General features: G+C 32.8%; 1 protein-coding gene across 1 annotated transcript in view; it reads right to left on the bottom strand.

Annotated features, from left to right (window-relative positions):
- The window catches only part of Meltrin (disintegrin and metalloproteinase domain-containing protein meltrin), a 29,928-nt gene that overhangs the window by 11,279 nt on the left and 1,958 nt on the right, over nt 1-16,691 (bottom strand). The window contains exons 2-4 of the mRNA XM_081985234.1: nt 5,081-5,181; nt 1,609-1,764; nt 1,219-1,488 (exon numbers count right to left, since the gene is read on the bottom strand). Coding sequence (XP_081841360.1) covers nt 1,219-1,488; nt 1,609-1,764; nt 5,081-5,181 — 527 coding nt within the window. The remainder of the gene's footprint in view (nt 1-1,218; nt 1,489-1,608; nt 1,765-5,080; nt 5,182-16,691) is intronic.

Raw genomic sequence — 16,691 nt, 5'->3', positions numbered from 1 at the left:
GCCCGTATTAGCTTACATCGCAGCAGATGGTTTCACTTCGCCCTTGGTGCTGCTGTTCAACCAAGATGAATATCTGAAAAAGCCTATCCTGGAACACAATAATGGAGGAGGGATGTTAGCTATTTGAGTGTTCGTATTTTGGAAGAGGCCATACAAAATAACATTGTTCTTTCGAGTCATTTGACTGATAAAGCCTTTGAACAAATGTGTATTTGGTCCTGTAAAGACTTATTGGGAAAGACAGCTTATCGACCATGGATAGAAATAATGGGATTGGAAACTCGGCGACTAACGACAAGGAAATGTTCAGAATTGCTTGATGTAACCTGGGAAAATGCAATTAAACCTTAAATTATAATATCAGGATTCAAGACTACAGGGATCTTTCTTGTTGACTCTACAAAATGTCCATCCAAAGGCATGAGTTTAGTGTGGAAGATCTAGCTGAAGATGACTTAAAATCATCAACTTTAATTAGAAATTCTTAAAATACAGATTTGATTAACACTGAAACTGAGGAAATGTGTGAGGTTGTGCTAGAAAATCCGGTGTCTCAAAAAGACAAGATGTACCTATCTATCACTAAAACAAGTGAAATCTTAGATTCCAAAGAACCGTATGTTGAATATTTAAATGAAAGTGTCCCATCAACTTCAAATAAACAGCTGTTATTACCACTATTACCAGCATCTATAACTGACTCTCAAAAAGACACTGACAGTGTAGAGAAAGGCCATTGGAAACATTGTTTTTTAAAACACCTGAACAGAACATTACAGCTGATTATGTTCAATAGTTTCTTATTCCTAAGCTTTCAGAATTCATAAATTTGTTATAAAAGATAATAAAAAAATAACAAAAAATTATAATTTAATGGAAACTTAGGGGGTAAATGTAAACCTTCATATGTTAATACTCGAATTTAAAACACTTGTCAAAACTGTTTACTGTTTGTGATATTTAAGCAAAGAATAGGTTAAATTGTACCACTTAGGAAAAAGAAAACAAGCATGCAAATATCATTCTCAATTACCCCACGTCCTACATTGAAACATGATGGTATAAAAGCTAAATAAACTTATTTTGGAGAAAAAAGACGAACTGAACTGAGCACGCCTTTGCTTTCAGAGGGTTAGAATAAAGTTATAGTGCATAAGATTGTGTGTTATTCCCCCCTCTGGTAAACTGTTTTCTGTTATAATCACAACAATTACTCACCCTAAGAAATCTATTATCAGTCGTCGAATGCGTATGTTCGGGATGGGCATCCCCAGCAAAACCGCAAGTCTTATTATGTTCCGCCAAGTCGGAATGTTTGTACAAAAAATGCGAGACATCGGACGTATTATCTATGGCATTGTCCTTCTCGACGTAGTGCAACTCAGTACCATCATAAAACACACCAGAAAGCCCATCGCAAGTGGATATGGCTGCCCAAGAATCAAGTTTACCACGGACTTTACCAGTGTAATGGCAGTGATTAACTTCCTAGAAGAGTATCACATTATGTAGGACAGATCGTTCTACTTTTTTTATTACTGAGACTGATAGCATAAATTTGTTTACAGTTCAATGACTAGAGATGTATTGGGAAATATTTAATCATACCTGCCTATTTGGCCTATTTATTACGTGTTTCCCATTTTGTTGTATTTTATGAAAAAATCCTTTAGGAATTAGTTGCTTATTTAGGGTTAAGTCTAGAATCACGTCCTTTCCGTCCACTTCCACCGAAATTTGTACATGTTCCAAATGTTCTCCAGCCTAAAACAACAAATTAAGTTTAGATTGTTTAACCCTCGAGTTTAACTAAATAGAAATATATCAATGCAAAGTGGCCAACATGGCGATATGAAGAAAACAAAGCAGTCTAAATTTAGTTCCCTTATGTGTTTTGTAATAGGGTCTGCGTACGTGCTTGCAGTGGTTAAATTGCCTGGAAAATTAAAACTTAACCAGAAGGTTGTACCAAAACTTGTTTAAATATAGCACCTACTTCAACTTCAAGAGATGCTAAAAGAAATTTATTATCAAAATCGAGGCGCCCAAACCTTTAAAAGCAAACCAAGGCTTGGCATTAAAATACAGTGCCGGACATCCACCACATGAATATTTTACAACTAATTTAATAATCCATCGATAACGTTTTCAAGATACATATCCTCGTATTTTACGTAACCGATGACGATTTAGCACCTTAGAACGTTTCTAGGACGCTACTCATGAATGAAACAACAAACCCATTAGTGGGGAAACGCAAACCACGATGAATCATACTATGGGCGTTTCGCGAACCAACGATCGAAAATTCTGCAATAGTAATTATTGGGCCTAGTAACGCTTGATTTAACCTTTCTAAAATGTCAAATTACAATAATAAAACCATTTAAGTCAAACTCAGAAAACCCGATTGCTGAAATACAGACCTGTGTTACGGACAGGGCAAAGTTTTTAATGCAACAGAACCAAAATAACCTTAGATAATAAGCAATTCAAGACCTGTAATGGTTTGATTTCAAGACATCAATACATCAAAAATGTATGTAATAATCTTGTAGAAATATGTTGTATGCTTTTAGACGCAACAAGGATAATGATACTGTATTCATATTACCTACTAATATCACACCTCATAATGTCATATGAGCATAGTAGATAGTAGATAGATACCAATTCGCTTGTTTTAAATTAGACACCGTGTACCTAAATTGTCTCTTTTTTGAATTCTACCACAAATTGTAGGCATAAATCATGTAGGTATACAGTATTCGTTTCCGAGATATTTATCATTTTATGTGAAAGTTGACATTTGCAATACCTAAATAAATTGTAATTTTTGCATATCAGAAAACCAGGTTGCTTCCAAAAGTGGGTGCAGAAAAACGTCAAAAAAAATGTAATACGGAGTGGTCAAATATTGACATCAAAAAAATATATTTTAAAAAGTATAAAAAGTTTTTTAAACGGAACAACTCTATTTTTATAACTTCATCTAGTTCATCGTGTAAAACTAGGGCAAGTTTGTATTATATGGTACTTATTTGAAAAATTTATATTTTTTAAGTTAATTACAAATAAATGAATTTCTATGCTACAAAAAAAAATACTACAAATTTAGTTTACTCTGTATTTACATGTACTCAGATAATTCATATTTTTACATTTTCATAGGAGGTCAAAAGAGGATTTCAAAGCCTACAAATTGGTATCTTGAACCACCCTGTAGCTCTTAAAATAACTAATCTAAGCCAAGGGTATTTCCAGGGAGTTAAACTGGAAAGTGTCTTCTGTCCGAAATTAGTCCACTCTGTATGTATGGTTAAATGGCCGCATTCATAAGAACAAAATCTGATTTTGAGTTTTTGAGCAAAATGGCGTTTAAGTAATGCTTTTTCGATCAGTAATCAATTTTTGTCAGTGCATTCATAAGAAATTTGCTCAGCGATTGGTAATCGATGTGTTCTTATGAATGCGGCTAATGACTCAGTTATTTGTCATTTTGACTATAGATGCTGTAAGCTGATCAAAAGAGGGTGACAGCACCTACAAATTGATATATTGAACCACTTTGTAACTGTCAAAATAATGTTTAATAAGTCAAGTTAGAGTGGGAAGTGGTTCAGTAACTCTGTATTTGTTATTAAATAAGTATTTAAGATTTATATGTATTTGTAGTCAAGTACAGATTTCAAGACCTACAAATTGATATATTAAACTACCCTGTCTGTCAAAATAACCAAGTTACATTGTGTTAAAGTGGAGAGTGTCAAATTCAACTCAATCTGTTTTTATTTTTAGATGATTCTATTATTTCACATTTTTAGGGACACTGTATAGGGTGGAAAAAGATGAATTGAACGTCTTCAAATTGGTAGATTGAACCACCACTATCTGTGAAAATAACCGAATTCAATCAATTCAGTCAATTTTTTACCACCCCCTATTATTATTTTCTACATTTTTTTTGGACCCACTCTTAGAAGTAACTTTATTTAACATAACAAAACACAAAAATCAAGAAATTACTTTCACTGCTATTCAAAAATTACAATTTTAATGAGCTCATTTAATTAGAAGATTATTTGCAAAAAAAATATCTTTTGGTAATTGATAGAGTAGTTTGAAAATGCACTTTCAAACGACTTTCAGCAGTTTTAATGGCTAAGTTAAATTTGACATAATCTTTTTTAGGTTAATGTTATTGTTAGAAATTTAAAAACTGTAAACAATGAGACGTTTATAGAAATAAAGACTGCCTTTTATCGTTTCTAATTTTGCCAAGATTAATTTGAATATATAAAACTTATACTATAATATAAACTGGCAACACAAAAGCGGGACTAGAAAGAGCTGATGAAAGAAGTGGCTCTTGGTAGTTAATTGGTTGAAAACCATCTTATATTTTAACCTTTTTACTCAATCCTTGCTATGTTAGACTAAAGATTTTAAAAAATAAAACAATACGTATTTCATATTTTTTTGCGTTCAATTCAAATTGGGATCCCATTGTGGTCATTACGGTTTTTCCATAATGGATATCATATAAAGAAGCTTTAGAAAGAAAATCCTTTCCCTCTAGGTGATATACTAGAGTTTAGTGATTTTGTTTAAAAAATGCATTGGATTCAAGAAACTTTGCGTCGACGAGAAATAACTTTCGGTTGTTTGTGTATGGCCATACTAGGCAGAAAAATTACACATGCAATTCTAAAAAAATGGGTATTTGAATATATTGACTTGATCTTTTCTAAAAACCATGATTTCAGCAATACGGAGAGGTTTTCCTTGTGTAAACCAGTATAAACGATAGTTAATTAAAGAAAACAACTTCCCTGAACACTTCAAATGATCAGATAGTTTAATGATGTTTGTCTCAAGTCTTGAAAATTGACAACCTAACTTCCTTAATGCAAATATGGTGTAAAAACTTGACTGTACTAACTAGAGAATGACGCAAAAATGTTATGGAATATTGCTGCAGTGTATATTGACTCACAAATTAGGTGAATCACATTGATTCAGTTAATAAAACCACTCGATTCTTTCGTGTTGTTAATACAAAGCATCTACTATTACTCACCTCTCCTTTGGTATCCGAAATTTGCCGTTTTTCTCTTCCATGATAAATTTTCGGCTTAACTAGAGTGTGACGACTAAAGTCTGATGTTGGATGCAACGGCCCTGAAAATTAAAAAGATTTCAGTTTATAATTAATCGATTTCTTGATAGAGCTGTAATGAACTTAAGTGCTCCTGCAATTCCCGTAAATATTTAGATAGCTGTGCAAATTTGTGTTTGTTTTGCGGCTAAGTCAATAAATGCAGGAGGATTTAAGAAAACAAATCCTTTTTGAAGCAAACTGTAAACGGCTATTTTTGGGTTTCGCCTACTTCAATTATTAAATCCCCTTTAACTGCTGAATTCACAGATGACAAAGACAATTTACTTAATTAAAGTTAAAGCGTTACTAACAGGTTTACAGAACTTATCATTGTTAAGAAAATTGGAAATTGCTCTGAAATAAGGTGAATAGCCTTTGTAAACAATTGCTGAATTCGACGTTTTCTTTGTAAACCAAGACAATAACTAGAGAACTGTTTTAAACCTCCGTTTTAACATGTTGTACGTACACTAATTACACACCGTGCTAAAATGTAAATAAACAAAAGGGAAATGAATATAGGTCATAAACAGTGCAACGTGTTTCCTTGCAGTTTTTCATCTGAGCTTCCCCACCATTGGATAAATATTTTCACAGGAACAAACGGATTTACGAGAATCATAAAATTATGACACGGAACACGTTCCAAAGGTAAACATTCATGCTATTTTTATAAAATCCATAAACTGTTTGTATTGGTTTTAATACTCGATGATTCTTTGTTAACTGACTTGGATGTGGTGCAGATGATTTCTCGAGAGATTGATATTAACCATAAGTGTTTCATATTTGTTATGTAGGTCGTGAAATTGCCCAAGATATTATATCGATTTCGTGTGTGTTAAGATGAGATTTTAAAGCAGCAGTAAAAACCTCAATGTCAGTCTTATTAAAATGCGAACATGTGGATGTTTCTCACCTTGAATAATAAAACTGCTACAAAACAATAAATAATTTAAGAAGAAGAAGTTTGTAAAAACCTGAAATAGCAACAGTTTCCTTTTTTATTATTTTTGCCAATAATTTTGGTAATTTGTGAGCGAAAATGATTTGAAATCAGAAGTCCTCAAAGTAAACATATGAAATTTAATTATCTACCGATTAAAGAAACCTAATAGCTGAAATATCTGCGAAACCAGTTTGTGAAGCAACCTAGGAAACAGTTAAGTAATTTGCGGATAGAGAAATATGTGGTTTCCTATTATTGCTGGTGGTTTTACTGTGCAATGGCCGTCATAAAAACGAAATCTCTATAGTATACTTCCGTTAAAAATTGTGTCACACTAGAGCAAATCCAACCTAATTAGTACATCAAACATCACTAAAACGATCAACGCAGTTCTATCCAAATAAACAACTCAAGAACGTTATAAGATGACTTATTAGCTAAACCTAAATTTTCCGGTCACGGTAATATAAATATTTAAAACAATAACGTAAGCGCCGGTAATTATAAATATTTAATTTTTTAAAGGTTTGTGCTTGCCTGTTCGTTAAATTTAAACAACAATTTATACGCTAAAATGAGTAACCTACTTTACGAGCAGTAGTTACTTTTACCAGCACAAACAAAAGTGAAACTCTAGATTGTGTAACCTTGAATTAATTTTCACACAACTTTTCAAGAAAATATTGTTAATCGTTTAATCCAGTTTTATTTAATGACATAGATCTTCAATTAATTGAATAATTACAAAGTGCATGAGAAACCTTGTATCTTATTCCTAATGTATGGTAAATATGTGCCTACACACCTTTTTTACTGATATGTGCATTTCCTAGTAAAACACTTTTCATTAAAGATTTGTTAGTGTAACCTAATTTTTTAGCATTTACTTAACAGAGTAATAATGTTAAAACATTTTTGGACTTTAAGTGCAGCTTCTGAGAATAGGTATCATTTTATGTTGCAATTAACATTTATTTCTCCTGTGTGTTTTTTTTTTCAGCACAAAGATGCAATTTTCTCGAACTCATAAGCGTTACTCAGACCAATAATTAGACTCGAAATGAATCATACAGTTTCCTGAAACTAGAAGAAAAACAACTGGTAATGTTGTAAAAACTGAACAGTTAATCGCACTTGAATCGCAAGCGACCGTGCATGAAATAGAAAACGGTTGCAACCAGATATCTGTAGTTAATAGCACGTCGGTGTTGAACTAATTTTGTTCCGGATGTTATAATTGGATTCGAATTTAGATCATTTCCTTGGATGATTCGCATTATCAATGCTGGCTAGGAATGAGAACAACAGATTTTCTTGCAAAGATATGGAGCGCGCTTTGTATGGTAATAGCACAATGCACTTGCCGACTGCAAATGAGCTTTCTTGTATACCTTAGTTATCCCATTTAAGAATCTTTGCAAAAAAATGTCTAGAAATGTACCAGTGGAACCGCAGATATAGCTTCTAAAACCATACGAATGTTAGCAGACGACACATGTATTCTTTGGTGTATTTTTAATTCAACAGAATTTTTATACATTTAAGGAATTTCTACAAAGCAATTAAAGTTGATTGATTTGACCATCTTTGACTGCTCTTTCAGATGAGAAAATATCCATAAAAGTACCTTCTTCTAAGAGTTCCATGCTATTTTTTGCAGAAAATGTTAATCGATACTTTGCCGCACCGAAGCTTGATGAAGGAAGAAGAAAGAAGATTGACTGAAAGGATATCCAAAAAATGTCTCTCCTTTTTCATTTAAAATTTAAATCATGCAGATCTTTATGAAGCATATTCTCGTGAATGCTAAGCAGATTAGTAGTTTCAGTTTATTGTTTCACCTAAAATTGTATGTGAGGAGAAACTAGAGAATAGACAACTGTTTTGCTGCTCATGAACCCTTTAAAGCAAATCAATTGGCTTTACCAAAAATAGCTAATGTGTACAGAATGTTTGAAATGATTATTAGATCTGTGTGACTTTATATTTCAACAAAACATGAATTGAATTCGAATCGAATCTTTTCTAAACTAGAATTGTATGAGTTCAAGGAATGGGTCCTACACTTTGTTTAGCACAACAATAGCTTTTACCACGACAATCCAACCATAGAAATAACTAAATGGCTCACAGTTGGGTTCTTTTTTTCATATATCATATTCAAAAAGCGTTTTTTGCTGTTAAGTCCGTCGCATATGATATATCCTGTAAAATGATTACCAGAAAACAATTAACTTCATAACAAGCTTGTTACCAGAAGTTTGTCCAATTCTCATATTGTCTCACAGAATATTCAGATTTATAGATTTAATGTCGACGTTCAGAAACATCTGTTGTACCTGACATTGTTCTCTGGGGAAAACATCTTTGATAGGAATTATTAACAGTGCTAGAAAATAATTTTAGTTTAATAAAGCACTCCCTATCTCCCCATCAAAAGCACATTATTCTGACACGAGTTGTGACACAATTCCCAATAGAATTTTTCTTAACGTTTACTATTCTAGAAATATGGACTGGGCAATTACCTTGTGGAAATAAGAAAATATTTTCTCCAAAAATTGCATTAGCAGAATTAATCTCTTTTCCAGGATGTATTTTTTGCTGTTCATAGCTCCATCAATATTCCAACACAATCCTGCACCATAACAACTAATCCAGCCCCACACATTTACTGAGAATCGGCCACTACATTTTTTCTTTTGGGTGTATTTTTCTTCAAACCTCATATTTGGATGCCTGTAAACTTGAATCCTTCCATTATAGGTTGACTGGAACACTATTTTATCAGAAAATATGGCTTTGACCCAAAAATTGTCATCTTGTGGCAAAAATTGCATTGCATATCCCATTCTCTGTTCTTTGTCATTTTCGGTTCGGTTGTCTTATTCATCTTTGAGCAGTTTTAGATAAAGCTGGAAAATTGGCCATGTTTATAGCAGATATGCCGGTCTGGCTGACATTTTGGTCTTGTTATTCTGTAATTTTTCTATTTCCTAAACCAATACAATACCCTTAGTAGACCTGTAGGATATTTTCTTCAATGATGTTTCAAACCACCATCCTTCTGAGGGGCTTACTTTTCTAGATTTTTCAAACGCAGATAGATGTGCAAGACAGTGAATAAACAAAAACTATACTCTTTTTAGTTCTGTGTATAAATATTTCCCAACACTGTGTAAAATGAAATAAATGTGTATACAATCATTTTATCACATTTTCTGTTTATATATTCAAAACAAGAAGGTCGCATACGTCCAATAATCTTCCGACATGATGAATAACAAATAGATGGCGCCAACAAAGTTTATTCCTTGAAACACAATGTTATTTGCGATGCCAAACGACTTTGTAGGTAAATATCATCAAAATAATGGAGCATCTGCCTCTCGCAAGTCTGCAACTTCATATTGACAAATCGTACAAAGTAAATTGAATTCAATTAATGGGTAATGGTTAAAGGAGCCTGGTCGTCTGGCCACCAGCCCCCAAAGACATGAAAATAGGCACGTCTATTGATCGCAAAAACGCTTACACTCCTCGAAAATTTGCTAACAAATAGAGACACTCCTCTAAAATAATGTTGTATAACAGCAAAAACCAATTATCTATTATTAGGCTTTGAAATTCAGGCACATTTGATGCACCATCTGTTTAGTAAAAAAACAATTAAATTGACGAGAACAGGTGGTTTTCTGGACCTTCCTTTAAACAGCCCCTTTGTTGAATTATATAAAGAGTCTAGACTCTAGACCGACGGTCTACACAAAAACCTTGGACTTTATATGTATTTTGATGCCAAGAAACTCGATTTTCCGCTCAGACCATTATTTCTACACCCGCTTTATTGAAACGTAAAAAACTATCACGCTATATCCTTTTATAATACCAGTTGAAACAGTTCACACACGCATTAATTTCCTAGTAAAAACATAATTTAAGGTGAAGGTCAAAATCTAAAAAAGTGCATCCTTTATGCAAATAAATGTTATAAAAATGGTACAAGTGAATGGTAGAAAATATTAGATCAAACATACAAAAATCGTGTTATTCAGGGCGTCAAGTTATTCATAGTAAAGGCTTTGTTCTGCAGAGATTGGTACTAGGGATTTTGTGGTCAGTCGGCAGAAAGTTCAAAGAGAAATAGTAGCAAAAACACATTAATTCGACCTCGAAATTAAATGACTGTTAATAATTTAGTGCAGTGAAACTGTAAGATTAAAAGGGAACAATATGGTACATAATCTCAAAATAAAATTAAAATAACTGAGTCATAGGTTGGATGTGTTGAGTATACATAATTGATAACGCCTTGATCAATCATCAATGCATAAAAATTTATATCGTTTTATCTTTAGCAATTTGAGTAATAATGATACCAAGTCTATAAATGTTTTAGTTCATGAACTACAGTTCACATTTCTAATATCTTTATTCTATCCTTATATTTCTTTTAGCCTTAGACTCTTAACACAAATTCAAAAATTTCAATTATGATGACCATAAGACTCAAGTACAGTTTTACGGTTTGAAAGTGTAAATTTCACATTTACTACTTTTTGACTTTGTTGCCAGATGATTGATTAGCAACAGGTGCTCAGTACCCACACTAGGGTAAGATGAAGGGAAGTTCGATCAATGTATTTAAATCTGGGAAACGTAGAGGCCAATTTACAGGAGCAAAATTACCTGCATAGGGTATTAATTTTGATACTGCTGAAATGATTTCTGATAATTAAATGAAGTTGTTCTCCATCATGCATAACCCATATTTTTGTTGCAGAGATTAAGCTCTTTAAACTACTTATTTAAATTTAAATCAATCATCAGTCATAATAATAATAATAATAATAATTACCTGCTAAGAGTAAGATTAGTCATGTTATTATTATCAACTATGCTAATTATCTAATTAGTAGTTAGGCCTAAACATTTCCAAGATTATAACAAGAAACAAGATAATCTATGCGTCTTAACGAGTTTAGTTGAAAATTGATTGAATTAGATGGTTTAATTAAGAAACTTAAATTCCATGACTGGCAATATTTACCTAACTCTCTGGTGATAAATTAGTGACAAAATTAGATCAAGAGCCAGACGAAATTTATTCCTCTGACAAATAAAAAGAGCGGCACAGACACGAATTGATGCTAATTTTAGTATCTCTGCTGGGGACATTCAAGTGATTTTATTCATTTTGTGACCATTTTGCATTCGTTAACCAGTTTACATTTCCATGCGATGAAACATGGACAAGACAAATTCCAATGACTAATACTTATGGAGCGCACTAATAGAAGTTCAGTTAATAGAGGTGAACGTTTCCTGCGTCTTGAGACCTTTATCGAAAATCAATAAGTTCGGTCGGTTCATTTAAATTAAAAAATCTAGTTAATCAAAACTGTAATAAACAAGCAAGAAAATAAATCACTCAAGAGACCAACCCTTGTTTGTAGGCCCATATCGGTGGATCATTTACACGCAGTCGAGCCCTTTTAATTAAGTTCAACATTAAGTGGGCTGAAACGTAAGAAGGGAAGCCATTTTTGAACACTCGGTCTCTTACAATATTCAGGCCTTTTGTTCGAAATTGGATTTGAGGTTTTCCGGTTCTCTGACCCTTACATTGGAAATAATCAATCATAGAGTAAAAATATGTTGCATTTTCACTACTAATTTATGTTTCCTCCAGTTTAAGTTCAACTCACTTAAAACCCAAGTAATGCCACATTATTTTTGGATTAATAATAATTTCAAAACGTCACAATAAAGCAACGCATCAATAACACAAATGCTTTTAAAAAAGCTACGTCTATCTGTTTACAACGATTTGTTTATTGACGAAAGAACATCTACAACATCACGGTTTACTTAGCCAGTTCATGACCCTTTTTCTTCAGTGCATTAAAATAAATCCCACAATTCTGTCGGTAGATCCAATGCGTTTTTATTTACGACCAACCATGAGAACTCATTGTATACAAGATCAGTGTTGTGTAACGTTGAAATTGCTGGGGTGTAAAATTCGGTAACTAAATATGGGGGTGGTATTTTATGTAGTCATGTTTACATATTTCAACGACACGTTAATATAATCCAGTACAATGTAATAGTTTGTGAAAGGTGTGAAGGAGATGAAGTTTTTCTAAAAACTTGCTTGAAATAATATTTAAGATAGCAGAACAGATTTTTTTCAGAACCGTAGAAGACAGTAATTTTCAATCTTGTTCATCAATTTTCTTCTTATTTACTTGCCAATTATATTTACAAGTTGTTCTTAATATCCATAAACACCTATTCTCAAGTCCTTTTTCGATCCTCCAGGTCGTAGTTTTTTCCTTAGATGATCAATCCTATGTTGAAATATTTAGAAACCTTTTTACTCCTCTCTACTCCTCCAAGACGAATTTACTCCTTTTGAATAAAACATTACGTTTTTTCTTTAATAAGTAAACTACAATGCTCCTTTCCCACAAATGAAAATATCATTTGGAATAGAAAATATGAGTGCAATATTTTTTAAATTTTAACTAAAAATGCAACATGTGGAAGTCTGATTAGTCGTTATTATGCCAAAGTTAGATAGGAATGCACAGTTACACCAGAGAAAACTTACTTGGTCCTTGTGTAGGCATACACAATTAAGTCACACTGGCCGGCTTTTTGAACAATGTCATTTTTCAATACTAGTTTTTTCGGACTTAAAATAATCTTGAGCCATGAGTGTTTTTTCCTGTCTAAGCCTCTTTTACCCTCTACCTTGCCTTCCCTTATTAGCTTCAGAAATTGGTACTTGACATGATTTGTAGAAGATCTCTGTCTGTGTACCCATACGTATGAGTGCTTCGTCATTGGTGATATGATCTGTCCAAGGTATTTTAAGAAGAAGTTAGAAGTTTTCTAAAACCTCTAGAGCTTCCAGTTTATTCATGATGTTTCTGCTTTAAGTATCAATGTTTGACCCCCTTTATAACAACACAGAAAAGAATTTCGCATTTTAAGGAGTGTCCTTCTTGCCTGCTCTATTCTACTGCGAACTTCCATATCCAGGTTGAGATCATCGGTTATCCAGCTTTCTGTATCTGAATTTGGAAACCTGTTGGATAGGTTTATCGTACACAAGGGTGTTGGTACGGATGTTTAGTGTTTTGCTTATTACCATTACTTTTTATTTTTATCAATGTTAATTCTTAGGGAATGCTGTTCTTCTTCGGCAGATATATTTTTTATTAGTCGCTGTAGTGCTTCTGGCCTGCCTGCGATAATGACTATATCGTCAGCGCATAGCAGATTATTGACAACTTCATGTCAATGTAGAGGTTCTCTTGAACTTTTGCCAGACTTGAAAAACCTAATAGGAAGCTTTATTTTGCTGAATCTGTGTGACTTTTTATTATTATTGAAGGGGGTATCTTCCAGCAGATATATTGTCACGAATGGAAAATCCATTAATTTAAAAGATCGAATTATTTAAAAATATAAATTCATTAAATTAAAGCAGATATTCGGAGATGGCAAAATAATAAAATGTTAGCTATTTTAAGCTGTGACAAATCAGCGCTACTGCTATGCAGAAAAGTGGAAGCTGGCTAGATCAGCCAATCGATTGGGTATAAATTAGGCTCGATATCCGTTGGTAAGGGAGTCGGAGACTCCGCCTCATAACACCCTCATGTAGTCGTCCCGAATTCTGCAACCCGCACCGGGTTCGTAAATTAATTGAATAGTAAACCATTGCCAAACCCTCCAGAAAGCTGCCCTCATCATTGTTTAGCAAATTGAGTATAATCTATTTAATTATTGTAATATTTTGTGCACGTAAGAAGGATTGTTTAAAGTGTTACATTTAGAAATTATGTTTGAAGGTTTTATTCCGATTCAAATAGTTGATAAACCAACCATTTTGTAATTTAGTTTTAACTGCTATTTAGTTATTAAATAATAGTTTTCTACCAAGTGGTTTGATTCTACCTCTGAAATAAGATTTCGGTAAAGGCGTTTTTAAAATCAACACAATGGTTATGCCTTTGTAATTAGCAGGTTTAAAACTCTTTCGAAACCATATTGATAAACTGACTAATCTATTCAAGTAAATAAACCAGACTATTATACTAATTTACTTTGCTTTCATGATAACAATAAAGATAATGCTTTCATTATCTTTGTTTTACCTGAAAACTAATTTTTAAAGATAATTCCAATAAGTAAGTAGTTTAGACATGTTAATACACAGACAAATGCTAATACAAATACAATTTAGACAGACTAAAATCAGTGTAATATTGAATATTAAATGGAGAATGAGTGACAAACTAAGATTGCAGATTTTTTCTCCTAAATAGTACAATAATAATGACTCTCACTATGAACTTTGAAATTCAATAAATAAAGATACTATGTTTGTTTCAACCTTGAAATTTAGTTAAATACGTATAAAAATTAAGGATCAGTACAATTAACTCCAACTTTCCACACTACAATTTGCTTGTTAAACCCACATTAGACTAATGAGACCCAACAACGCCCATAATTACATAATTAATTCATGATTAGGAGCCTCAATTAACCAAATAAACTTTTATTTTTTCGCCTCCAAAAAAAAGGTGAGAAGATGTTCCTACACATTCAATGTTCCATGAAGTTCAGACCAATTAACCACGGTTAAACGAGTTATGATAAAATGGTACATTGAACTTTACACGCACTCTTAACCCTAATGCATATAATGCGTTGAGGTGTAGTTCTGCTAAGACGTTTCCTGTCTAAAGGTCTAAAGGGCACTGTATGTGTGTTTGTTCAGTTGGTTTTATGGCGGGTTTCTTGGGTTTAAGTTAAGCATAAAAATCCCCCAACCAAACAACAATTGGAAACTTCTGCAAGTACTTCAATATGAAAATGGATTAGCTAAAAAGTTGATTTAAATCTGGTATGGCTAAAATTTCAAACGACTGTCTAGGATGAACGGATCAAGATGAAGCAGTCCCTGACATTCTCAGCGGTATTAAAAATAAACTAAATCCCTACTGTTGGATTAAGCTTGAGAGTCGAACAAAACCAGCACACAAATTATTGCTTGAACAAACATATCAGTTTAAGAAAACTTCTTCTTCTATACTTACATGAAGACAGAATTTTATAAATAGTTGATTGAATGTCCTTAAAAAAACCAAAAAGTGTTAAAACTTGTGTGTGTGGGACATATCCAGCTACTGCAAATATCAAATTCACCGTTAACACTAAATATTTGCGACATCAAGACACACTTTTCAGTGCCATATAAACTGAGAATGCAGGCTTGAATTTTAATGGATTGAGTGAATTTTAAGGAAAGAAAAAAACTGTTACAAGTGGAAAATCTAACCTAAACACTAGTCTGATGTGTATGATGAAAGTTTTTTTTTAAATTTTTTTTTCAACATTTACTTTTTCGAAAACATCTGTATATCGAACATAGGATATGCTACATGAAAAATACCCAGAAATTTACGTAGAATCCATAAATGAAATAAAAAATGGGGGTTCTTATTTGGAAATGTCAACTGGAAGGTCGTATCTCAACTTTGCTCTAAATTTTCATACAGAGAATATTTGAAATTGAGGGGACCTCAGTACCAATCAAACAAATTGCAATACCTACTGCTTTTGTTTTACAAATTATCACTTTTAAAGGTAAAATTATGGTTGAAAGTCACAAAAGCTGTGGACAGGTTTAAAATTTTCTAGTATCACATTATCAGGTGCAAATATTAAGTATTACACTATCACACACTATATTAAAATTTGAAAAATCCCTAGTTTTTCTACCTACTTCGGTAACTTCGGCAAACTTTACCTGAATATTAGGAATCCCTACAAAAGCTGACAAAAGTCCCTTTCTTTTATTTAAGGCACATGCAGATATTTCATAGTAGACAGCTGCACAAGAAAGATGGTCTTGAAACCTACACCTACGTGTTTACCACGTTACCAAGCCGATGTTCTACTTCCGCTAGCGTCTATTTAGGATTTTGCTGTTAGGACGTAATTATTAAATAACTATTTTAATAAACATATGCCTACCTACTATATAGTAATAATTATAATTATTATTGATAAACTGACTAATCCTTAATGTTGATTTTTGACCTTCCCCTCTTCCTTTCCACGTTCGACCGCATGCATATAAAAACTGTTGGTCGCCAGATAAATGCACAATAAAATGGTTTTGAAAGTTTTGTGAACTTGTTCACTGAACTGTATGACGTCCTGAAAAAAAAAACAAAAGCGATGATAAAGAGGAAACGGCGCACAAATGGTGTTGCATTCAGTATCCGGTTCCAGTCAAAGACGTCATATTACTGAAGGACGCGCTAACTTTGTCACATGTACCATTAAACCACTTTGGGAAGCCAGGCTATTGGATTTCATTGTGTAAAAAATAAGGCTAAAAGCAATTACTTAAGTCTTATTTTTCTAGCATGGTACAACAAGACAATTAAATTTGTTTCAATAATGTTATCATAATTCAACTAAGATAAGATAACCAAAACTAAATCCAGTTACTGCATAATGCAGGGTAACAATACATTTTGCAAAACTATA

This window comes from Ips typographus, linkage group LG8 (genome assembly GCF_016097725.1).
Source record: "Ips typographus isolate SLU linkage group LG8, UJ_Ityp_2.0, whole genome shotgun sequence".
NCBI lineage: Eukaryota > Metazoa > Arthropoda > Insecta > Coleoptera > Curculionidae > Ips > Ips typographus.
This window is presented reverse-complemented; position numbering and strand designations above follow the sequence as displayed.